Source organism: Salvelinus namaycush, unplaced genomic scaffold, assembly GCF_016432855.1.
Source record: "Salvelinus namaycush isolate Seneca unplaced genomic scaffold, SaNama_1.0 Scaffold750, whole genome shotgun sequence".
In the NCBI taxonomy this organism is placed as follows: Eukaryota; Metazoa; Chordata; class Actinopteri; order Salmoniformes; family Salmonidae; genus Salvelinus; species Salvelinus namaycush.
Genome location: NW_024061476.1, coordinates 73,365 through 95,006, shown reverse-complemented (window position 1 = coordinate 95,006; position 21,642 = coordinate 73,365). Strand labels below are relative to the sequence as shown.

General features: G+C 39.8%; 1 protein-coding gene across 1 annotated transcript in view; it reads left to right on the top strand.

Moving 5' to 3' along the window:
- LOC120042713 (protein FAM126B-like) overlaps positions 1–21,642 on the top strand; it is a 55,727-nt gene that overhangs the window by 20,466 nt on the left and 13,619 nt on the right. The window contains exon 4 of the mRNA XM_038987514.1: positions 2,479–2,595. Coding sequence (XP_038843442.1) covers positions 2,479–2,595 — 117 coding nt within the window. The remainder of the gene's footprint in view (positions 1–2,478; positions 2,596–21,642) is intronic.

The following is a 21,642-nucleotide window of genomic DNA, read 5'->3' as shown; positions in this document are numbered from 1 at the left end:
TTTTGCTAAAATAATTATTATATTATTGATTGATTGACTATGGCTTTTCAAATCCCCCAGTATTGCTATCTGCAGCGTTAGTTCTCGGCAAATGTTGCAATTCTTCAGCCATTCCCGGACCTGTGACCAAAAACGAGCTACATATGGACAATACCAAAATAAATGATCTAATGACTCTGCCTCCTCACAGCAAAATCTGCAGAGCTGGGAAGATTGTATCCCCCATATAAATAACATTCTATTGGTTGCAAGAATTTTGTATAGAGCCTAAAATTTTAGTCCGTAATCGTGAAAGGGTGTTTGTATGTTCGCAGGTGAAATTTTACGTTTCATAACATGGATTTTCTTACGATCCTAACGATACATATGGTCAACCTTTTGGCAGCTATCTCGCTCCATACCTAACTCCCTTCTGACTCTGTGCCCCTCTCTCTCTTCAGGTTGTATGTGGTTTCCTGTCTCTGTGTCTCCTCTCTTCAGGTTGTATGTGGTTTCCTGTCTCTGTGTCTCCTCTCTTCAGGTTTTATGTGGTTTCCTGTCTCTGTGTCTCCTCTCTTCAGGTTTTATGTGGTTTCCTATCTCTGTGTCTCCTCTCTTCAGGTTTTATGTGGTTTCCTATCTCTGTGTCTCCTCTCTTCAGGTTGTATGTGGTTTCCTGTCTCTGTGTCTCCTCTCTTCAGGTTGTATGTGGTTTCCTATCTCTGTGTCTCCTCTCTTCAGGTTTTATGTGGTTTCCTATCTCTGTGTCTCCTCTCTTCAGGTTGTATGTGGTTTCCTGTCTCTGTGTCTCCTCTCTTCAGGTTGTATGTGGTTTCCTATCTCTGTGTCTCCTCTCTTCAGGTTGTATGTGGTTTCCTCACTCTGTTTCTCCTCTCTTCAGGTTGTATGTGGTTTCCTGTCTCTGTGTCTCCTCTCTTCAGGTTGTATGTGGTTTCCTGTCTCTGTGTCTCCTCTCTTCAGGTTGTGTGTGGTTTCCTGTCTCTGTGTCTCCTCTCTTCAGGTTGTATGTGGTTTCCTGTCTCTGTTTCTCCTCTCTTCAGGTTGTATGTGGTTTCCTATCTCTGTGTCTCCTCTCTTCAGGTTGTATGTGGTTTCCTGTCTCTGTGTCTCCTCTCTTCAGGTTGTATGTGGTTTCCTGTCTCTGTGTCTCCTCTCTTCAGGTTGTATGTGGTTTCCTGTCTCTCTGTCTCCTCTCTTCAGGTTGTATGTGGTTTCCTGTCTCTGTGTCTCCTCTCTTCAGGTTGTGTGTGGTTTCCTGTCTCTGTGTCTCCTCTCTTCAGGTTGTATGTGGTTTCCTGTCTCTGTTTCTCCTCTCTTCAGGTTGTATGTGGTTTCCTGTCTCTGTGTCTCCTCTCTTCAGGTTGTATGTGGTTTCCTGTCTCTGTTTCTCCTCTCTTCAGGTTGTATGTGGTTTCCTGTCTCTGTGTCTCCTCTCTTCAGGTTGTATGTGGTTTCCTGTCTCTGTGTCTCCTCTCTTCAGGTTGTATGTGGTTTCCTGTCTCTGTTTCTCCTCTCTTCAGGTTGTATGTGGTTTCCTGTCTCTGTTTCTCCTCTCTTCAGGTTGTATGTGGTTTCCTGTCTCTGTTTCTCCTCTCTTCAGGTTGTATGTGGTTTCCTGTCTCTGTTTCTCCTCTCTTCGGGTTGTATGTGGTTTCCTGTCTCTGTGTCTCCTCTCTTCAGGTTGTATGTGGTTTCCTGTCTCTGTGTCTCCTCTCTTCAGGTTGTATGTGGTTTCCTGTCTCTGTTTCTCCTCTCTTCAGGTTGTATGTGGTTTCCTGACTCTGTGTCTCCTCTCTTCAGGTTTTATGTGGTTTCCTGTCTCTGTGTCTCTCTCTTCAGGTTGTATGTGGTTTCCTGTCTCTGTTTCTCCTCTCTTCAGGTTGTATGTGGTTTCCTGTCTCTGTGTCTCCTCTCTTCAGGTTGTATGTGGTTTCCTGTCTCTGTTTCTCCTCTCTTCAGGTTGTATGTGGTTTCCTGTCTCTGTGTCTCCTCTCTTCAGGTTGTATGTGGTTTCCTGTCTCTGTGTCTCCTCTCTTCAGGTTTTATGTGGTTTCCTGTCTCTGTGTCTCTCTCTTCAGGTTGTATGTGGTTTCCTGTCTCTGTTTCTCCTCTCTTCAGGTTGTATGTGGTTTCCTGTCTCTGTGTCTCCTCTCTTCAGGTTGTATGTGGTTTCCTGTCTCTGTTTCTCCTCTCTTCAGGTTGTATGTGGTTTCCTGACTCTGTTTCTCCTCTCTTCAGGTTGTATGTGGTTTCCTGTCTCTGTGTCTCCTCTCTTCAGGTTGTATGTGGTTTCCTGTCTCTGTTTCTCCTCTCTTCAGGTTGTATGTGGTTTCCTGTCTCTGTTTCTCCTCTCTTCAGGTTGTATGTGGTTTCCTGACTCTGTGTCTCCTCTCTTCAGGTTGTATGTAGTTTCCTGTCTCTGTTTCTCCTCTCTTCAGGTTGTATGTGGTTTCCTGACTCTGTGTCTCCTCTCTCCAGGTTGTGTGTATGTGGTTTCCCGCAGCAGCAGCAGAAAGTGTGGAGAGAGCCGTGTAACCGTGTGGTGCTGGACCCAGAGTTCATGGTCCAGATGCTGACCGCTGTGTACCATGCCATGTAAGTATTATTAACCCTAACCCTACTACATCTATCAGTACCATGTACAACATTACATCTATTAGGACCGTGTACAACATTACTACATCTATTAGTACCATGTACAACATTACTACATCTATTAGTACCATGTCCAACATTACTACGTCTATTAGTACCATGTACAACATTACTACATCTATTAGTACCATGTACAACATTACTACATCTATTAGTACCATGTACAACATTACATCTATTAGGACCGTGTACAACATTACTACATCTATTAGTACCATGTACAACATTACTACATCTATTAGTACCATGTACAACATTACATCTATTAGGACCGTGTACAACATTACTACGTCTATTAGTACCATGTACAACATTACTACATCTATTAGTACCATGTACAACATTACTACATCTATTAGTACCATGTACAACATTACTACATCTATTAGTACCATGTACAACATTACTACGTCTATTAGTACCATGTACAACATTACTACATCTATTAGTACCATGTACAACATTACTACATCTATTAGTACCATGTACAACATTACTACATCTATTAGTACCGTGTACAACATTACATCTATTAGTACCATGTTCAACATTACTACATCTATTAGTACCATGTTCAACATTACATCTATTAGGACCGTGTACAACATTACTACATCTATTACATTTACATTTACATTTAAGTCATTTAGCAGACGCTCTTATCCAGAGCGACTTACAAATTGGTGCATTCACCTTATGATATCCAGTGGAACAACCACTTTACAATAGTGCATCTAAATCTTTTAAGGGGGGGGGGGGGGGGGGGTTAGAAGGATTACTTTATCCTATCCTAGGTATTCCTTAAAGAGGTGGGGTTTCAGGTGTCTCCGGAAGGTGGTGATTGACTCCGCTGTCCTGGCGTCGTGAGGGAGTTTGTTCCACCATTGGGGTGCCAGAGCAGCGAACAGTTTTGACTGGGCTGAGCGGGAACTGTACTTCCTCAGAGGTAGGGAGGCGAGCAGGCCAGAGGTGGATGAACGCAGTGCCCTTGTTTGGGTGTAGGGCCTGATCAGAGCCTGAAGGTACGGAGGTGCCGTTCCCCTCACAGCTCCGTAGGTAAGCACCATGGTCTTGTAGCGGATGCGAGCTTCAACTGGAAGCCAGTGGAGAGAGCGGAGGAGCGGGGTGACGTGAGAGAACTTGGGAAGGTTGAACACCAGACGGGCTGCGGCGTTCTGGATGAGTTGTAGGGGTTTAATGGCACAGGCAGGGAGCCCAGCCAACAGCGAGTTGCAGTAATCCAGACGGGAGATGACAAGTGCCTGGATTAGGACCTGCGCCGCTTCCTGTGTGAGGCAGGGTCGTACTCTGCGGATGTTGTAGAGCATGAACCTACAGGAACGGGCCACCGCCTTGATGTTAGTTGAGAACGACAGGGTGTTGTCCAGGATCACGCCAAGGTTCTTAGCGCTCTGGGAGGAGGACACAATGGAGTTGTCAACCGTGATGGCGAGATCATGGAACGGGCAGTCCTTCCCCGGGAGGAAGAGCAGCTCCGTCTTGCCGAGGTTCAGCTTGAGGTGGTGATCCGTCATCCACACTGATATGTCTGCCAGACATGCAGAGATGCGATTCGCCACCTGGTTATCAGAAGGGGGAAAGGAGAAGATTAATTGTGTGTCGTCTGCATAGCAATGATAGGAGAGACCATGTGAGGTTATGACAGAGCCAAGTGACTTGGTGTATAGCGAGAATAGGAGAGGGCCTAGAACAGAGCCCTGGGGGACACCAGTGGTGAGAGCACGTGGTGAGGAGACAGATTCTCGCCACGCCACCTGGTAGGAGCGACCTGTCAGGTAGGACGCAATCCAAGCGTGGGCCGCGCCGGAGATGCCCAACTCGGAGAGGGTGGAGAGGAGGATCTGATGGTTCACAGTATCAAAGGCAGCCGATAGGTCTAGAAGGATGAGAGCAGAGGAGAGAGAGTTAGCTTTAGCAGTGCGGAGCGCCTCCGTGACACAGAGAAGAGCAGTCTCAGTTGAATGACTAGTCTTGAAACCTGACTGATTTGGATCAAGAAGGTCATTCTGAGAGAGATAGCAGGAGAGCTGGCCAAGGACGGCACGTTCAAGAGTTTTGGAGAGAAAAGAAAGAAGGGATACTGGTCTGTAGTTGTTGACATCGGAGGGATCGAGTGTAGGTTTTTTCAGAAGGGGTGCAACTCTCGCTCTTGAAGACGGAAGGGACGTAGCCAGCGGTCAATGATGAGTTGATGAGCGAGGTGAGGTAAGGGAGAAGGTCTCCGGAAATGGTCTGGAGAAGAGAGGAGGGGATAGGGTCAAGCGGGCAGGTTGTTGGGCGGCCGGCCGTCACAAGACGCGAGATTTCATCTGGGGAGAGAGGGGAGAAAGAGGTCAAAGCACAGGGTAGGGCAGTGTGAGCAGAACCAGCGGTGTCGTTTGACTTAGCAAACGAGGATCGGATGTCGTCAACCTTCTTTTCAAAATGGTTGACGAAGTCATCCGCAGAGAGGGAGGAGGGGGGGGGAGGGGGAGGAGGATTCAGGAGGGAGGAGAAGGTGGCAAAGAGCTTCCTAGGGTTAGAGGCAGATGCTTGGAATTTAGAGTGGTAGAAAGTGGCTTTAGCAGCAGAGACAGAAGAGGAAAATGTAGAGAGGAGGGAGTGAAAGGATGCCAGGTCCGCAGGGAGGCGAGTTCTCCTCCATTTCCGCTCGGCTGCCCGGAGCCCTGTTCTGTGAGCTCGCAATGAGTCGTCGAGCCACGGAGCAGGAGGGGAGGACCGAGCCGGCCTGGAGGATAGGGGACATAGAGAGTCAAAGGATGCAGAAAGGGAGGAGAGGAGGGTTGAGGAGGCAGAATCAGGAGATAGGTTGGAGAAGGTTTGAGCAGAGGGAAGAGATGATAGGATGGAAGAGGAGAGAGTAGCGGGGGAGAGAGAGCGAAGGTTTGGACGGCGCGATACCATCCGAGTAGGGGCAGAGTGGGAAGTGTTGGATGAGAGCGAGAGGGAAAAGGATACAAGGTAGTGGTCGGAGACTTGGAGGGGAGTTGCAATGAGATTAGTGGAAGAACAGCATCTAGTAAAGATGAGGTCAAGCGTATTGCCTGCCTTGTGAGTAGGGGGGGAAGGTGAGAGGGTGAGGTCAAAAGAGGAGAGGAGTGGAAAGAGGGAGGCAGAGAGGAATGAGTCAAAGGTAGACGTGGGGAGGTTAAAGTCACCCAGAACTGTGAGAGGTGAGCCATCCTCAGGGAAGGAACTTATCAAGGCGTCAAGCTCATTGATGAACTCTCCAAGGGAACCTGGAGGGCGATAAATGATAAGGATGTTAAGCTTGAAAGGGCTGGTAACTGTGACAGCATGGAATTCAAAGGAGGCGATAGACAGATGGGTCAGGGGAGAAAGAGAGAATGTCCACTTGGGAGAGATGAGGATCCCAGTGCCACCACCCCGCTGACCAGAAGCTCTCGGGGTGTGCGAGAACACGTGGGCAGACGAGGAGAGAGCAGTAGGAGTAGCAGTGTTATCTGTGGTAATCCATGTTTCCGTCAGTGCCAAGAAGTCGAGGGACTGGAGGGAAGCATAGGCTGAGATGAACTCTGCCTTGTTGGCCGCAGATTGGCAGTTCCAGAGGCTGCCGGAGACCTGGAACTCCACGTGGGTCGTGCGCGCTGGGACCACCAGGTTAGGGTGGCCGCGGCCACGCGGTGTGAAGCGTTTGTATGGTCTGTGCAGAGAGGAGAGAACAGGGATAGACAGACACATAGTTGACAGGCTACAGAAGAGGCTACGCTAATGCAAAGGAGATTGGAATGACAAGTGGACTACACGTCTCGAATGTTCAGAAAGTTAAGCTTACGTAGCAAAAATCTTATTGACTAAAATGATTAAAATGATGCAGTACTGCTGACTGGTGAAGTAGGCTAGCTAGCAGTGGCTGCGTTGTTGACTTTGTTTGAAAGTGTTGCTGGCTAGGTAGCCTCGATAACTGGCTAGGTAACCTCGATAACTGGCTAGATAATTACTCTAAACTACACAATTATCTTAGATACAAGGACAGCAAAGACAACTATGTAGCTAGCTAACACTACACTAATCAAATCGTTCCGTTGTACTGTTTCGGTAGAAGTTGGCTAGCTGGCTAGCTAGCAGTGTTGACAACGTTAGGACGGCGAAAATAGCTGGCTAGCTGACTTTGTTTGAAAGTGGAGCTGGCTAGGTAACCTCGATAACTGGCTAGATAATTACTCTAAACTACACAATTATCTTAGATACAAAGACAGCAAAGACAACTATGTAGCTAGCTAACACTACACTAATCAAATCGTTCCGTTGTACTGTTTCGGTAGAAGTTGGCTAGCTGGCTAGCTAGCAGTGTTGACAACGTTAGGACGGCGAAAATAGCTGGCTAGCTGACTTTGTTTGAAAGTGGAGCTGGCTAGGTAACCTCGATAACTGGCTAGATAATTACTCTAAACTACACAATTATCTTAGATACAAAGACAGCAAAGACAACTATGTAGCTAGCTAACACTACACTAATCAAATCGTTCCGTTGTAATGATTCGGTAGAAGTTGGCTAGCTGGCTAGCTAGCAGTGTTGACAACGTTAGAAGATTCGATAATTCGATAATAATCTAAACTACACAATTATCTTTGATACAAAGACGGCTATGTAGCTAGCTAAGAAAAAAGTGCTAAGATCAAACAAATCAAACCGTTGTACTGTAATGAAATGAAATTAAATGTAATACTACCTGTGGAGCGAAGCGAAATGCGACTACTCGCTCCAACCCGGAAGTTCTATTAGTACCATGTACAACATTACTACATCTATTAGTACCGTGTTCAACATTACTACATCTATTAGGACCATATACAACATTACTACATCTATTAGTACCATGTACAACATTACTACATCTATTAGTACCATGTACAACATTACTACATCTATTAGTACCATGTACAACATTACTACATCTATTAGTACCATGTACAACATTACTACATCTATTAGTACCATGTACAACATTACTACATCTATTAGTACCATGTACAACATTACTACATCTATTAGGACCATATACAACATTACTACATCTATTAGTACCATGTACAACATTACTACATCTATTAGTACCATGTACAACATTACTACATCTATTAGGACCATATACAACATTACTACATCTATTAGTACCATGTACAACATTACTACATCTATTAGTACCGTGTTCAACATTACTACATCTATTAGGACCATATACAACATTACTACATCTATTAGTACCATGTACAACATTACTACATCTATTAGTACCATGTACAACATTACTACATCTATTAGTACCATGTTCAACATTACTACATCTATTAGTACCATGTTCAACATTACTACATCTATCAGTACCATGTACAACATTACTACATCTATTAGTACCATGTACAACATTACTACATCTATTAGTACCATGTACAACATTACTACATCTATTAGTACCATGTACAACATTTCTACATCTATTAGTACCATGTACAACATTACTACGTCTATTAGTACCATGTACACCATTACTACGTCTATTAGTACCATGTACAACATTTCTACATCTATTAGTACCATGTACAACATTACTACATCTATTAGGACCGTGTACAACATTTCTACATCTATTAGTACCATGTACAACATTACTACATCTATTAGTACCATGTACAACATTACTACATCTATTAGTACCATGTACAACATTACATCTATTAGTACCATGTACAACATTACTACATCTATTAGTACCATGTACAACATTCCTACATCTATTAGTACCATGTACAACATTTCTACATCTATTAGTACCATGTACAACATTACATCTATTAGTACCATGTACAACATTACTACATCTATTAGTACCATGTACAACATTTCTACATCTATTAGTACCATGTACAACATTACATCTATTAGTACCATGTACAACATTACATCTATTAGTACCATGTACAACATTACTACATCTATTAGTACCATGTACAACATTACTACATCTATTAGTACCATGTACAACATTACTACATCTATTAGTACCATGTCCAACATTACTACATCTATTAGTACCATGTACAGCATTACTACATCTATTAGTACCATGTCCAACATTACTACATCTATTAGTACCATGTCAAACATTACTACATATATCAGGACCATGTACAACATTACTACTTCTATCAGGACCATGTCCAACATTACTACGTCTATTAGTACCATGTACAACATTACTACATCTGTTAGTACCATGTGCAACATTACTACACCTATTAGTACCATGTACAACATTATTACATCTATTAGTACCATGTACAACATTACCACATCTATTAGTACCATGTACAGCATTACTACATATATTAGTACCATGTCCAACATTACTACATCTATTAGTACCATGTACAACATTACATCTATTAGTACCATGTACAACATTACATCTATTAGGACTGTGTACAACATTACTACATCTATTAGTACCATGTACAACATTACTACATCTATTAGTACCATGTACAACATTACTACGTCTATTAGTACCATGTACAACATTTCTACATCTATTAGTACCATGTACAACATTACTACATCTATTAGGACCGTGTACAACATTTCTACATCTATTAGTACCATGTACAACATTACTACATCTATTAGTACCATGTACAACATTACTACATCTATTAGTACCATGTACAACATTACATCTATTAGTACCATGTACAACATTACTACATCTATTAGTACCATGTACAACATTTCTACATCTATTAGTACCATGTACAACATTTCTACATATATTAGTACCATGTACAACATTACATCTATTAGTACCATGTACAACATTACTACATCTATTAGTACCATGTACAACATTACTACATCTATTAGTACCATGTACAACATTTCTACATCTATTAGTACCATGTACAACATTACATCTATTAGTACCATGTACAACATTACTACATCTATTAGTACCATGTACAACATTACTACATCTATCAGTACCATGTACAAATTACATCTATTAGTACCATGTACAACATTACTACATCTATTAGTACCATGTACAACATTTCTACATCTATTAGTACCATGTACAACATTACTACATCTATTAGTACCATGTACAACATTACATCTATTAGTACCATGTACAACATTACATCTATTAGGACTGTGTACAACATTACTACATCTATTAGGACTGTGTACAACATTACTACATCTATTAGTACCATGTACAAAATTACTACATCTATTAGTACCATGTACAACATTACTATGTCTATTAGTACCATGTACAACATTTCTACATCTATTAGTACCATGTACAACATTACTACATCTATTAGGACTGTGTACAACATTTCTACATCTATTAGTACCATGTACAACATTACTACATCTATTAGTACCATGTACAACATTACTACATCTATTAGTACCATGTACAACATTACATCTATTAGTACCATGTACAACATTACTACATCTATTAGTACCATGTACAACATTACTACATCTATTAGTACCATGTACAACATTTCTACATCTATTAGTACCATGTACAACATTTCTACATCTATTAGTACCATGTACAACATTACTACATCTATTAGTACCATGTACAACATTACTACATCTATTAGTACCATGTACAACATTTCTACATCTATTAGTACGATGTACAACATTACTACATCTATTAGTACCATGTACAACATTACTACATCTATCAGTACCATGTACAAATTACATCTATTAGTACCATGTACAACATTACATCTATTAGTACCATGTACAACATTACTACATCTATTAGTACCATGTTCAACATTACTACGTCTATTAGTACCATGTACAACATTGCTACATCTATTAGTACCATGTACAACATTTCTACATCTATTAGTACCATGTACAACATTTCTACCTCTATTAGTACCATGTACAACATTATATCTATTAGGACCGTGTACAACATTTCTACATCTATTAGTACCATGTACAACATTACTACATCTATTAGTACCATGTACAACATTACTACATCTATTAGTACCATGTACAACATTACTACATCTATCAGTACCATGTACACAACATTACTACATCTATTAGTACCATGTACAAATTACATCTATTAGTACCATGTACAACATTACATCTATTCGTACCATATACAACATTACTACATCTATTAGTACCATGTTCAACATTACTACATCTATTAGTACCATGTACAACATTACTACATCTATTAGTACCATGTACAACATTACTACATATATTAGTACCATGTACAACATTACTACATCTATTAGTACCATGTACAACATTACTACATCTATTAGTACCATGTACAACATTACTACATCTATCAGGACCGTGTACAACATTACTACATCTATCAGGACCGTGTACAACATTACTACATCTATCATGAACGTGTCCAACATTACTACGTCTATTAGTACCGTGTCCAACATTACTACATCTATTAGTACCATGTCAAACATTACTACATATTTCAGGACCATGTCCAACATTACTACGTCTTTTAGTACCATGTCCAACATTACTACGTCTATTAGTACCATGTCCAACATTACTACGTCTATTAGTACCATGTACAACATTTCTACATATATTAGTACCATGTTCAACATTACTACATCTATCAGTACCATGTACAACATTACTACATCTATTAGTACCATGTACAACATTACTACATCTATTAGTACCATGTACAACATTACTACATCTATTAGTACCATGTACAACATTTCTACATATATTAGTACCATGTCCAACATTACTACATCTATTAGTACCATGTACAGCATTACTACATCTATTAGTACCATGTCCAACATTACTACATCTATTAGTACCATGTTCAACATTACTACATCTATCAGTACCATGTACAACATTACTACATCTATTAGTACCATGTTCAACATTACTACATCTATCAGTACCATGTACAACATTACTACATCTATTAGTACCATGTACAACATTACTACATCTATTAGTACCATGTACATAACATTACTACATCTATTAGTACCATGTACAAATTACATCTATTAGTACCATGTACAACATTACATCTATTAGTACCATGTACAACATTACTACATCTATTAGTACCATGTTCAACATTACTACATCTATTAGTACCATGTACAACATTACTACATCTATTAGTACCATGTACAACATTACTACATCTATTAGTACCATGTACAACATTACTACATCTATTAGTACCATGTACAACATTACTACATCTATTAGTACCATGTACAACATTACTACATCTATTAGTACCATATACAACATTACTACATCTATTAGTACCATGTACAACATTACTACATCTATCAGTACCATGTACAACATTACTACATCTATTAGTACCATGTACAACATTACTACATGTATTAGTACCATGTACAACATTTCTACATCTATTAGTACCATGTACAACATTACTACGTCTATTAGTACCATGTACAACATTACTACATCTATTAGTACCGTGTTCAACATTACTACATCTATTAGTACCATGTACAACATTACTACATCTATTAGTACCATGTACAACATTACTACATCTATCAGGACCGTGTACAACATTACTACATATATTAGTACCATGTCCAACATTACTACGTCTATTAGAACCATGTCCAACATTACTACGTCTATTAGTACCATGTACAACATTACTACATCTGTTAGTACCATGTGCAACATTACTACACCTATTAGTACCATGTACATCATTATTACATCTATTAGTACCATGTACAACATTACCACATCTATTAGTACCATGTACAACATTACTACATCTATTAGTACCATGTCCAACATTACTACATCTATTAGTACCATGTACAACATTACATCTATTAGTACCATGTACAACATTACATCTATTAGGACCGTGTACAACATTACTACATCTATTAGTACCATGTACAACATTACTACATCTATTAGTACCATGTACAACATTACTACGTCTTTTAGTACCATGTCCAACATTACTACGTCTATTAGTACCATGTCCAACATTACTACGTCTATTAGTACCATGTACAACATTTCTACATATATTAGTACCATGTTCAACATTACTACATCTATCAGTACCATGTACAACATTACTACATCTATTAGTACCATGTACAACATTACTACATCTATTAGTACCATGTACAACATTACTACATCTATTAGTACCATGTACAACATTTCTACATATATTAGTACCATGTCCAACATTACTACATCTATTAGTACCATGTACAGCATTACTACATCTATTAGTACCATGTCCAACATTACTACATCTATTAGTACCATGTTCAACATTACTACATCTATCAGTACCATGTACAACATTACTACATCTATTAGTACCATGTTCAACATTACTACATCTATCAGTACCATGTACAACATTACTACATCTATTAGTACCATGTACAACATTACTACATCTATTAGTACCATGTACAAATTACATCTATTAGTACCATGTACAACATTACATCTATTAGTACCATGTACAACATTACTACATCTATTAGTACCATGTTCAACATTACTACATCTATTAGTACCATGTACAACATTACTACATCTATTAGTACCATGTACAACATTACTACATCTATTAGGACCATGTACAACATTACTACATCTATTAGTACCATATACAACATTACTACATCTATTAGTACCATGTACAACATTACTACATCTATCAGTACCATGTACAACATTACTACATCTATTAGTACCATGTACAACATTACTACATCTATTAGTACCGTGTTCAACATTACTACATCTATTAGTACCATGTACAACATTACTACATCTATTAGTACCATGTACAACATTACTACATCTATTAGTACCATGTACAACATTTCTACATCTATTAGTACCATGTACAACATTACTACGTCTATTAGTACCATGTACAACATTACTACATCTATTAGTACCGTGTTCAACATTACTACATCTATTAGTACCATGTACAACATTACTACATCTATTAGTACCATGTACAACATTACTACATCTATCAGGACCGTGTACAACATTACTACATATATTAGTACCATGTCCAACATTACTACGTCTATTAGAACCATGTCCAACATTACTACGTCTATTAGTACCATGTCCAACATTACTACATCTGTTAGTACCATGTGCAACATTACTACACCTATTAGTACCATGTACAGCATTATTACATCTATTAGTACCATGTACAACATTACCACATCTATTAGTACCATGTACAACATTACTACATCTATTAGTACCATGTCCAACATTACTACATCTATTAGTACCATGTACAACATTACATCTATTAGTACCATGTACAACATTACATCTATTAGGACCGTGTACAACATTACTACATCTATTAGTACCATGTACAACATTACTACATCTATTAGTACCATGTACAACATTACTACATCTATTAGTACCATGTACAACATTACTACATCTATTAGTACCATGTACAGCATTACTACGTCTATTAGTACCATGTACAACATTACTACATCTATTAGTACCATGTACAACATTACTACATCTATTAGTACCATGTGAAACATTACTACATCTATTAGTACCATGTCCAACATTACTACATCTATTAGTACCATGTACAACAATACTACATCTATTAGTACCATGTACAACATTACTACATCTATTAGTACCATGTACAACATTACTACATCTATTAGTACCATGTACAACATTACTACATCTATTAGTACCGTGTTCAACATTACTACATCTATTAGTACCATGTACAACATTACTACATCTATTAGTACCATGTACAACATTACTACATCTATTAGTACCATGTACAACATTACTACATCTATTAGTACCATGTACAACATTACTACATCTATCAGTACCATGTACAACATTACTACATCTATTAGTACCATGTACAACATTACTACATCTATTAGTACCATGTACAGCATTACTACATCTATTAGTACCATGTACAACATTACTACATCTATTTATCAGCACTAGACATGTAATAACTAACCCACTGTCAGAGAAACAACACCTCCATATCCTGTTAGCACTAGACATGTAATAACTAACCCACTGTCAGAGAAACAACACCTCCATATCCTGTCAGCACTAGACATGTAATAACTAACCCACTGTCAGAGAAACAACACCTCCATATCCTGTCAGCACTAGACATGTAATAACTAACCCACTGTCAGATAAACAACACCTCCATATCCTGTTAGCACTAGACACGTAATAACTAACCCACTGTCAGAGAAACAACACCTCCATATCCTGTCAGCACTAGACATGTAATAACTAACCCACTGTCAGAGAAACAACACCTCCATATCCTGTCAGCACTAGACATGTAATAACTAACCCACTGTCAGAGAAACAACACCTCCATATCCTGTCAGCACTAGACATGTAATAACTAACCCACTGTCAGAGAAACAACACCTCCATATCCTGTCAGCACTAGACACGTAATAACTAACCCACTGTCAAAGAAACAACACCTCCATATCCTGTCAGCACTAGACACGTAATAACTAACCCACTGTCAGATAAACAACACCTCCATATCCTGTCAGCACTAGACATGTAATAACAAACCCACTGTCAGAGAAACAACACCTCCATATCCTGTTAGCACTAGACATGTAATAACTAACCCACTGTCAGAGAAACAACACCTCCATATCCTGTCAGCACTAGACATGTAATAACTAACCCACTGTCAGAGAAACAACACCTCCATATCCTGTCAGCACTAGACATGTAATAACTAACCCACTGTCAGATAAACAACACCTCCATATCCTGTCAGCACTAGACATGTAATAACTAACCCACTGTCAGAGAAACAACACCTCCATATCCTGTCAGCACTAGACATGTAATAACTAACCCACTGTCAGATAAACAACACCTCCATATCCTGTCAGCACTAGACATGTAATAACTAACCCACTGTCAGAGAAACAACACCTCCATATCCTGTCAGCACTAGACATGTAATAACTAACCCACGGTCAGAGAAACAACACCTCCATATCCTGTCAGCACTAGACATGTAATAACTAACCCACTGTCAGAGAAACAACACCTCCATATCCTGTTAGCACTAGACATGTAATAACTAACCCACTGTCAGAGAAACAACACCTCCATATCCTGTTAGCACTAGACATGTAATAACTAACCCACTGTCAGAGAAACAACACCTCCATATCCTGTCAACACTAGACATGTAATAACTAACCCACTGTCAGATAAACCACACCTCCATATCCTGTTAGCACTAGACATGTAATAACTAACCCACTGTCAGAGAAACAACACCTCCATATCCTGTTAGCACTAGACATGTAATAACTAACCCACTGTCAGAGAAACAACACCTCCATATCCTGTTAGCACTAGACATGTAATAACTAACCCACTGTCAGAGAAACAACACCTCCATATCCTGTCAGCACTAGACATGTAATAACTAACCCACTGTCAGAGAAACAACACCTCCATATCCTGTTAGCACTAGACATGTAATAACTAACCCACTGTCAGAGAAACAACACCTCCATATCCTGTCAACACTAGACATGTAATAACTAACCCACTGTCAGAGAAACAACACCTCCATATCCTGTCAGCACTAGACATGTAATAACTAACCCACTGTCAGAGAAACAACACCTCCATATCCTGTCAGCACTAGACATGTAATAACTAACCCACTGTCAGAGAAACAACACCTCCATATCCTGTCAGCACTAGACATGTAATAACTAACCCACTGTCAGAGAAACAACACCTCCATATCCTGTCAGCACTAGACATGTAATAACTAACCCACTGTCAGAGAAACCACACCTCCATATCCTGTCAGCACTAGACATGTAATAACTAACCCACTGTCAGATAAACAACACCTCCATATCCTGTCAGCACTAGACATGTAATAACTAACCCACTGTCAGAGAAACAACACCTCCATATCCTGTCAGCACTAGACATGTAATAACTAACCCACTGTCAGAGAAACAACACCTCCATATCCTGTCAGCACTAGACATGTAATAACTAACCCACTGTCAGAGAAACAACACCTCCATATCCTGTCAGCACTAGACATGTAATAACTAACCCACTGTCAGAGAAACAACACCTCCATATCCTGTCAGCACTAGACATGTAATAACTAACCCACTGTCAGAGAAACAACACCTCCATATCCTGTTAGCACTAGACATGTAATAACTAACCCACTGTCAGAGAAACAACACCTCCATATCCTGTCAGCACTAGACATGTAATAACTAACCCACTGTCAGAGAAACAACACCTCCATATCCTGTCAGCACTAGACATGTAATAACTAACCCACTGTCAGAGAAACAACACCTCCATATCCTGTCAGCACTAGACATGTAATAACTAACCCACTGTCAGAGAAACAACACCTCCATATCCTGTTAGCATTAGACATGTAATAACTAACCCACTGTCAGAGAAACCACACCTCCATATCCTGTCAGCACTAGACATGTAATAACTAACCCACTGTCAGAGAAACAACACCTCCATATCCTGTCAGCATTAGACATGTAATAACTAACCCACTGTCAGAGAAACAACACCTCCATATCCTGTTAGCACTAGACATGTAATAACTAACCCACTGTCAGAGAAACAACACCTCCATATCCTGTCAGCACTAGACATGTAATAACTAACCCACTGTCAGAGAAACAACACCTCCATATCCTGTCAGCATTAGACATGTAATAACTAACCCACTGTCAGAGAAACAACACCTCCATATCCTGTTAGCACTAGACATGTAATAACTAACCCACTGTCAGAGAAACAACACCTCCATATCCTGTCAGCACTAGACATGTAATAACTAACCCACTGTCAGATAAACAACACCTCCATATCCTGTCAGCACTAGACATGTAATAACAAACCCACTGTCAGAGAAACAACACCTCCATATCCTGTCAGCACTAGACATGTAATAACTAACCCACTGTCAGAGAAACAACACCTCCATATCCTGTCAGCACTAGACATGTAATAACTAACCCACTGTCAGATAAACAACACCTCCATATCCTGTCAGCACTAGACATGTAATAACAAACCCACTGTCAGAGAAACAACACCTCCATATCCTGTCAGCACTAGACACGTAATAACTAACCCACTGTCAGAGAAACAACACCTCCATATCCTGTCAGCACTAGACATGTAATAACAAACCCACTGTCAGAGAAACAACACCTCCATATCCTGTCAGCACTAGACATGTAATAACTAACCCACTGTCAGAGAAACAACACCTCCATATCCTGTCAGCACTAGACACGTAATAACTAACCCACTGTCAGAGAAACAACACCTCCATATCCTGTCAGCACTAGACATGTAATAACAAACCCACTGTCAGATAAACAACACCTCCATATCCTGTCAGCACTAGACATGTAATAACAAACCCACTGTCAGAGAAACAACACCTCCATATCCTGTTAGCACTAGACATGTAATAACTAACCCACTGTCAGATAAACAACACCTCCATATCCTGTCAGCACTAGACATGTAATAACTAACCCACTGTATCAGATAAACAACACCTCCATATCCTGTCAGCACTAGACATGTAATAACTAACCCACTGTCAGAGAAACAACACCTCCATATCCTGTCAACACTAGACATGTAATAACTAACCCACTGTCAGAGAAACAACACCTCCATATCCTGTCAACACTAGACATGTAATAACTAACCCACTGTCAGAGAAACAACACCTCCATATCCTGTCAGCACTAGACATGTAATAACTAACCCACTGTCAGAGAAACAACACCTCCATATCCTGTCAGCACTAGACATGTAATAACTAACCCACTGTCAGAGAAACAACACCTCCATATCCTGTCAGCACTAGACATGTAATAACTAACCCACTGTCAGAGAAACAACACCTCCATATCCTGTCAGCACTAGACATGTAATAACTATCCCACTGTCAGATAAACACCTCCATATCCTGTCAGCACTAGACATGTAATAACTAACCCACTGTCAGAGAAACAACACCTCCATATCCTGTCAGCACTAGACATGTAATAACTAACCCACTGTCAGAGAAACAACACCTCCATATCCTGTCAGCACTAGACATGTAATAACTAACCCACTGTCAAAGAAACAACACCTCCATATCCTGTCAGCACTAGACATGTAATAACTAACCCACTGTCAGAGAAACAACACCTCCATATCCTGTTAGCACTAGACATGTAATAACTAACCCACTGTCAGAGAAACAACACCTCCATATCCTGTCAGCACTAGACATGTAATAACTAACCCACTGTCAGAGAAACAACACCTCCATATCCTGTCAGCACTAGACATGTAATAACTAACCCACTGTCAGAGAAACAACACCTCCATATCCTGTCAGCACTAGACATGTAATAACTAACCCACTGTCAGAGAAACAACACCTCCATATCCTGTCAGCACTAGACATGTAATAACTAACCCACTGTCAGAGAAACAACACCTCCATATCCTGTCAGCACTAGACATGTAATAACTATCCCACTGTCAGATAAACACCTCCATATCCTGTCAGCACTAGACATGTAATAACTAACCCACTGTCAGAGAAACAACACCTCCATATCCTGTCAGCACTAGACATGTAATAACTAACCCACTGTCAGAGAAACAACACCTCCATATCCTGTCAGCACTAGACATGTAATAACTAACCCACTGTCAAAGAAACAACACCTCCATATCCTGTCAGCACTAGACATGTAATAACTATCCCACTGTCAGAGAAACAACACCTCCATATCCTGTCAGCACTAGACATGTAATAACTAACCCACTGTCAGAGAAACAACACCTCCATATCCTGTCAGCACTAGACATGTAATAACTAACCCACTGTCAGAGAAACAACACGGATGCAACCTCCAAAGGCAACACACCCAACAATTCCTGTCTACAGCTCCAATGGTGTATAACATAATCTTGGTGTGTTACGTAATCTGCTTTTCAATTTCTTATAGACTGAATTCAACATGAAGGCCTCATTCTATCTTAGATTCTAGGCACGAGGCTCCAATATGTTGTCTTTACTACCATTAATGTGATGACTGTTATTTTATCAAATCAATGAATTATGTTTAATTATTACGTGATTTAGTTAATCATGTAACAATTAACTCATTAGCAGTCTGGGGGCACCACGGGAAAAGTTATTTAACGAGTTACTATCTCCCGACTTAAACTCTAAAGATATAAATATCTCTTACATCAATAACAATCAATTGTTATTACCTCATATCAGTCTTTCTGAATGTCGTTGACTTCAAATTTCCACGAACCATAGTCTAAATGATGATTCAGCGATATACAAATTGGCTTAATTATTTATTTACTAACAAAATAATCACACAGAAATACATAAACACACACTGTATAGGTTGAATTGGTTACTAACATAATCCAATGAAAAGTCCCTAGTGGACTAACCCGAAATGACGGCTTGTTACACAATGAAAAGGGGTGGGGAAAGACAGGGGACACATTGTACATACAGTTGGAAAACTATGCTCATCGGAATGTGAATACTTTTCACATGAACGACCGCTCATTTGAAAATAATTGCAATGTATTTTTTTACGCTTGTATGTCTTTGTCGTCTCTGTTGAAATCACCCGGTCCATCTATGGGGAGTCGTTTGACAAAAAGTCTCTGGTTGTGTACGTCTCTGGTTGTCCACCAGAGGTCACAATGTCCTCAGTTGTAGTAGTAGGCTTTCTTTGTTCTGGAAGTGTCTGTTAGAATGGATACATCAGAAATGTACCAATGGTCATTTGCTGAGATCTTCCTCGTGTCTTTGGTCGAGTTTCCTAGACTACGTTACATGCAGAGCTGCAGGCGGTGCATGTCTTAGTCTAGTCTTCTTCTCTGTTGAGTTTGAGGGTCTTACCATTTCATAACATTTAGCTCACGCTGTCGGTCACGCTGGTCTGTATTTAAATTACAACCATTTCAACGTGTAGCCACCGCTCCACGCTTTCTGGTCTTGTAGTTTTAACCATTTGTCAGTCGTGTAGCCACCACTCCACGCTTTCTGGTCTTGTAGTTTTAACCATTTGTCAGTCGTGTAGCCACCACTCCACGCTTTCTGGTCTTGTAGTTTTAACCATTTGTCAGTCGTGTAGCCACCACTCCACGCTGTCTGGTCTAATGTAAATTTTGTTAGCAGTCCTTTTATGCCCTCGCCTTGGAGGGCGGTTCCATCACATTGCCACAATGGCTGTGCTCACGTGGGCGTGGTTACTGACTTGGCAAACGGCTAAAATCACATTTTATCTTCTCACAAATAGTTTCATATTTAATCATATAAACTCCACAACATTTAGATGTAAATCTGATAACTGGGACGTATGCATTTGTAGAGTTACTGTTATTTAATTATACCGTCCTTAATAGTATCACAAAACAACAACTGATTTGATATGATTGTTGTTTGAATCCCCACCAACCATTTCACACATTTCTGTTAGAAATATTGTTTCGATATCCAATCTTTTGATGTTAAAATACTGCAAAGTCTCTCTGTTGTAACACTCAGACATTCTGCATTCTGCAAAGTCTCTCTGTTGTAACACTCAGACATTATGCATTCTGCAAAGTCTCTCTGTTGTAACACTCAGACATTCTGCATTCTGCAAAGTCTCTCTGTTGTAACACTCAGACATTCTGCATTCTGCAAAGTCTCTCTGTTGTAACACTCAGACATTCTGCATTCT